The sequence below is a fragment of the Notothenia coriiceps genome, unplaced genomic scaffold (assembly GCF_000735185.1).
Source record: "Notothenia coriiceps isolate Sejong01 unplaced genomic scaffold, NC01 NC01_scaffold00010576, whole genome shotgun sequence".
NCBI classification, from domain to species: Eukaryota; Metazoa; Chordata; class Actinopteri; order Perciformes; family Nototheniidae; genus Notothenia; species Notothenia coriiceps.
The window spans coordinates 7,584-13,743 of NW_011343277.1; the positions used below are offsets into that span (position 1 = coordinate 7,584).

The 6,160-nt window shown below is 38.6% G+C and overlaps 1 protein-coding gene across 1 annotated transcript in view; it reads right to left on the minus strand.

The window, feature by feature from the left end:
* The window catches only part of LOC104946044 (actin-related protein 3-like), an 11,234-nt gene extending 5,763 nt beyond the window's left edge, over positions 1 to 5,471 (minus strand). The window contains exons 1-4 of the mRNA XM_010771787.1: positions 5,331 to 5,471; positions 3,558 to 3,668; positions 2,949 to 3,044; positions 2,087 to 2,194 (exon numbers count right to left, since the gene is read on the minus strand). Of these exons, the coding sequence (XP_010770089.1) occupies positions 2,087 to 2,194; positions 2,949 to 3,044; positions 3,558 to 3,668; positions 5,331 to 5,462 (447 nt within the window). The 5' untranslated portion in view covers positions 5,463 to 5,471. The remainder of the gene's footprint in view (positions 1 to 2,086; positions 2,195 to 2,948; positions 3,045 to 3,557; positions 3,669 to 5,330) is intronic.
* Between the last annotated feature and the right edge of the window lie 689 nt (positions 5,472 to 6,160).

The window sequence follows — 6,160 nt, forward strand, 5'->3', positions numbered from 1 at the left end:
GCTGCTGCGGACAAGAAAGCCATTCAACTCCCGTTCACCGAGGGATCAACCTCCAAAACCCTTTCGAGGGCTACAAGAAACGAAGTGAGTAGCCTACAAGATTGAAGCTGGTCAGATAACGAACGAGTAAATGAAAACAGAATGAGGCGGAGAAGTGTGTGTGTGTGTGTGTGGGGGGTGGTGTGAGATTAAAATAGCCCAATTGCTTTTACAATAAATAAACATTGAATGTGTTTAATTGAATATTAAAGGGGTTTAACGTTAGTGGCAGGCTGTGTGTGAGAGAGAATAAATAAGACAGCCCAATATTTAAAAAAATTGTTATTCTTTTCCCCTGCATATTTAGCATATTTCGCAACTTTCCGCATATTTCCTAACTTCCCGCAATTTCACCGCATAAAATCACATAAAACCCCGCATGTTTAATCGCATAATCAAGGATTTTAGCCCGCATAATCAAGGATTTTAGCCCGCATAATCAAGGATTTTTGCCCGCGTTTTTCTGGAGGGTCTATATAATGTATTGTGTATGTAATGTCCTGTGTATGTCACAATCAGCTGTCTTAGGAAGTCATCCTTGCATCCACCCCCCCCCCCCACCCCCGTTACGTTTTGTTTAGTTGTTACATTTTTTGATGTACGGTTTGTTATCTGGAGCAACGTCTGTTTATTTTATAACTGAAAAATATATATATATATATATATAAAAAAAAAAAGAAGAAATTTCACATGGCGGTGAATACGACGTCAAAAGACACCGAGAATGCGATTCTCACAAGAAACGTGTCGCTCAAAGAGACATCCCACTCTATGGAGACATTCCTACTCAAACCAAAAAATGATGGCCACTCAGAAATAACAAGTGTTACCACAGTAACTGTGGTAACAAGCTAGCGCCGACCATTTTTCCAGACTGAGGTAGTAAAGAAAATGTCATGTGGTCGTACAAAAGCAGCGTCTATAATAACAAATGTGCTTGCCCCTGCCTCTGTGGAGAGTTGTTTGACAGAGTTAAAGACACCAGTGGTTCTAGGTGACAAAATAGCCCACACACTGTGGGGGGGCCCACCTGTTGTTGCTGTGATGGACAAAACTGAAAGCTATTTTATTTGTATGTATTATTATGTTTTTGTTCCCTCCTGGACAGTTTTGATTTGAACTTATGGTTTTATTTTATCTATTAACTTATGTTGTGCCTACTTTTACAGGTAATACACTAGTTGAATTAGGAAGATGCATTTCTAAACACTTGAAGTGAATAATGCCTGCTGCCTTGGTTAGCCTTAGTTTACTTTTCTTTATCAAGATACTAAATTGTTACTGCATTTTGACTTCACGTTCTGTCATTGTTTATTGGATGCTGTTGAATAAACCAAATGAAACCGAATAGAAAAAATAGAGATTTCTTCCCCCGGGGGCGGGCGCGGGGGGGGGTCCCACAGAAACATTCTCCTTGTCCCACATTTGGTTTGTTGGGACCTGGTCACCCTAGGCTGAGTTCAGGCTGAGAAATCCGCGGAGCTACGGCTGAGAAAAGATAAGGCTGAGTGAGTGTTTCTCCGCGATCCCAACTCGTCTATTACCAACGTTCAGGGAGCTCTATGCAAGTCAATTGGACTCCCTGATAGTTGAAAATCTACGATAAAGGTCCCCCCACTGCGTTTGATAGTGACCCCAAGGGATCCTGGTGTGTGAGGAGCTCCGTAGCCGTTACGTCACTTAGCCCCTTACGTCACTTGGTACCAGGAAGAAAAAAATGGAAAAAGAGAAATCTCCAACGATGCGTTCTGGGGCAGCATAGACTGGTCTTTTCTGTGTTAGAGTTTTACTCGCTACAGGGTGTACTTTGAGGGTTTTTAACTCTGCAGACCGTTTACATGCAGAAAAACCTTCATAACACACAAGGGGACGGGTAATAACCAGAAAAGCATGAGATGGGACCTTTGACGTTAGCTCGTACCTATTCTGTACAGCCTAAACTAGCCATACTCAGTGTTGATTCTTTGAGAGCGACACTGTGGGACAGCGAGCAGTCCACGGAGCTGTGTGTTTTGGAGTGTGCGTGTCTGAAGAAGTGTAAACCCACCACAGGGATGACGTGGGTGACACCGTCCCCGCTGTCGATGACGGTGCCTGTCAGCGTCCTCTCTCCCACCTGTCTGGATGTCCAGGAGGCTGCCAGAGCCAGCACAGCCTGGCACACACAGAAATGTCATACTGTTAATATCCTGGCTGTATACTCACATGTTAACATGATGCAACTATTCTGTAACACATTTCGGATATTTCTATACCAGAATGTCATAATCACTTTGCGAAAATGTACAGATGCCTAAATTATGAGAAGAAGACTTTTTTTTAGACCTGAATATTTTTTGAGCTTTTGTACATAGGTAAATGTCGTGACACCTATATTTTCTGTCCAAGTGTATTTTCTTTTGTCAAAAATAATCTTTAAATGTTTTTAACAATATTATTTATAAGTCACACCTTTCATATTTATGTAAACACAATATTCATAATTGTTCTGTTATTTAAAGTGTCAAAATATCTAGCAATAGATAGTAAAATATATAGCAATATATAGCACATCCGATTAATGAGGGGAAAAAACATATACATCACCGAAATAAAAATTTTGACATGAATGTTTGCTGTACGCAACAATCTCAAATGTTGGAAACATTCATATACGTCATTGAACCCACAATCAAAAAATCATATTGTACCCATTGTGGTACAATATACTGTAGACACACATATTTGACCACATCTTGTGACATTTTAAAGCCTTGAACAGAAAGAGAAACTAAAAATGAAATCGAAAAACACCCAAAAATAAAATAAAATGGACATTATCAGTGACCGTATACATTAAATCAGAATTATAAATTCGATGACAGAATTAACCAAAAGTGATATGTATTTCCCTGCTATACATTTCTCACCTGCACAGCGATGTACAGCCCAGGTACGTTGAAGGACTCGAACATGATCTCCGCAGTGTACTCTCTGTTCTCTGGTGTGTTGAGAGGAGGCTCCGTCTGCAGACACACAAATACAGTTACAGGCCTGTCTTCAATCAACATTACAATTTCAAGGAATTTCAATGTTCCTTACCAAAAGGTTCCAGTTTCTCAGAGATTATTTTCACATCAAACTGTTACTATAAATGCAATGTTAAAAATAAACGAGCAATCAATGCATTTCAGCATGTCCTTATATTACCAGCTGTTCATCTAAACTTTGATTGTTTGGTTTGGTCATGATGATTAAATGCTTCGCTCATTGTGAGAAGAAGAAAACAACAAAATATGATGACAGGATTGTTTCATTTGAAAGATTCAGAATATTAGAAATGTATATCTGTTTAATAAAATGTTTTATATGTAATCAGCTAAGATAGAAAAAAGTGTACATTTGGCTGCAAATAACTGTTGTTTGTAGGAGCAATACGTGGTTAACTGGCTTTTGGCCCATTACATGTCACGCTGAGAGGAGAACTTTTAAATGTCATTAGAAGACGTGGAATCTCATTTCACTTTTAAGCCTCTTACCAGCAGGAAGTAGTGGTCCTCGGGCTCAGCCCTCAGGTACTTGAAGATGATCTGCTCCATGAAGCGCTCCATAAGGTCCCAGTCCTCCACTATCCCATGACGGATGGGCCACTGTTGGCATAAGGATTTCAAAATCAAAACTCTGCACTGAGAATGCAATTGCAGCGAAAAAGCACAAATATAAGACACAAAAACATATACTGTTAGATGTTGGTGCTTCAATGACACGCTGCTTTCATCCCATTACGTTTTATATTTTGATCGAACTTCCTGTCTACATGATTCAACCTGTGTTTTGAGAAATAACTGAACTGTTTACCTTTAAACCTCTGAAGCCAAATAGCTGCACTGTAGTCCACAAATGTTTGTTAATGCTTATATAACTGCATGAAGGTTTTACCGGTAGATACATGTGAACAGCAGCCCTTATAGGACTTCAATTCTCCCTTCTTTATAAGGAAATCTGACAACGGGTCCATCAGCATAATGTGTGACAGTCTCTTCTCTCGGATGGCAGATTAACCCTAACAACAACATCTAAAATGCACAGCATGTAAGAAATCTAATGACGTCATGCAGCTGTTATATCATTGTCAGCAGTTGTCTTCCTCCAGAATACTTTGGCTCTGTTCCAAAAGGCCTACCAGCATAGTTTATACTAAGTATGAGGTCAAACTGAGCTTGTAGTGAGTTTCAACTACAGCTGTTTTTTTGTGTGTGGATTCTGTGTATGCAAAGAATGCATACTAAATTGTCAAGAATGTGTGAGTCCAATGGCAGACTGTCAGGCAGATATTTATATGACGCATCACCTCACTTGTACATCAAAAATACTTATGGAAAGTATAGTTGAGTGGAAAACAAAGAAGCTAACATATATATTATGTGCTGTACAAAACATATTGAATGCTCACATTTTACAATAAATGTGAGGAGGTAACGATGTGATTGGTAGTCATGATGTGAAGGAAATGTTTTTGTCTTTCGTAAAGAGTTTAAAATATCTTGGGTGAACCTGACGTATGAATTATCCTGCCTCAACCATTCAGTTTAGTCTATTTCATTTTACTGTTAGAAGTAGATTTTCCTTAGATGTGCTAAGCTCCCTCTATTCCTTGTATTTGACATTTTAGGAGAATAGTCTACATTTGCAAATATGTATACTTTATTTTTGTCACTTTTCTATGTGATAAAAATAATAATGTGTGGTGGTATGTTGTACAGAAGTGGGACACAGGTCTGGCTAACTGGGACAGCTTAATGGAGCAGAGCCATTGCTAGTAGCTGACCCTGTGACATCACTACTCATCTGCTGTGAGAGACCCACTGCCTGTACCAAAGAGAACAATGGAGTGTGCTGCTGCTGCTGCTGCTGCTGCTGCTGCTGCTGCTGCTGCACCACCTTTGATCTTTTATTACATGCCTAGATTCCCAGATAACCAGGAATAATGGAATTCATCTTATCTCTATGCTATTCCATATAGCTTTATATGCAGTACCAAGCAGTTCCTACAATTTCAATTCACCCATATATTCAAATCAACATCCTTTAATACACCAGAGTGTTGCAGTAACACAGATAGTCATTGGTCATTGGATTTGAAAACCTTGTTTGAACAGTTCAAGTCTCTCCCCTAATCTGCTTCTTGTTTACGACTCACAAATGCATAACAGGTATGACGGATATAATGGCTGTCTAAAAGAAAAGAGGAAATCAAACATTTGCTTTGCCAGTTCCTTGTGTGGGCATGCTGAGCTGTCAGGGTAACCTACCTTAGTGGAGTATGAGGGCTTGTCTACTGCTTCATCTCCGATGTAGAAATCCAAGTCATCCACCCCCTTCGTCATCCTCCGCTGGGCCTGGTCTCCAACCTTGGCTGACTCTTTGATGGCAATACCTGACATGAAAATAGAGAACTCAATATAGAGCAACAGAGAGGAGAAACTCTCTTATAACAGTGTGTTCATTTTATTCAACAATAACTTCAAATTGTCAACAAAGATTTATAATAGTTTTGCAAATCCTATTAAAACAAATATATTTGTATATGTCAGGACCCAGTTGAAGTGACGGATCTCAAGTATTACTACCTAAAGATAGATTAAATAGGGGTTGTTATAAGCAATAATAAAGTCTGTCAAATAGAATGCAATGTGATGGTAAGAGAAATGCGCATTTGACATAACTCAAATAGAATAAGATCTTGACAGAATGTATGGCAAGAGAATTGTATTTTCTTAGAGAACTACGAACAACATAAACATCAAGAAGGGAAACTGGGAATGAATAACTGTGTCATGTTTTATTTGGATCTAGTTCATATTATAACATGTGCTTTAGCCTTTTTAAATGTAGTTTTAATGCCATTAGTATTGTTGTTATACTTTTATAAGTTTGCAGAGGCATTTATTTATTGTACATTATAAGACAATACATACAGTACAAAAAACATAAACTTTTTAAAATACAAGATGAATATTGGACTTGAAGGAGACCCAATGATCTTGTGGCAAGAGGTTTTTACTACTTTCATCAATCATAACTTTTTTGTTTTACATTCGATTGCATTAAGGCTTCATGATATCCTTCACAGTAGACATTA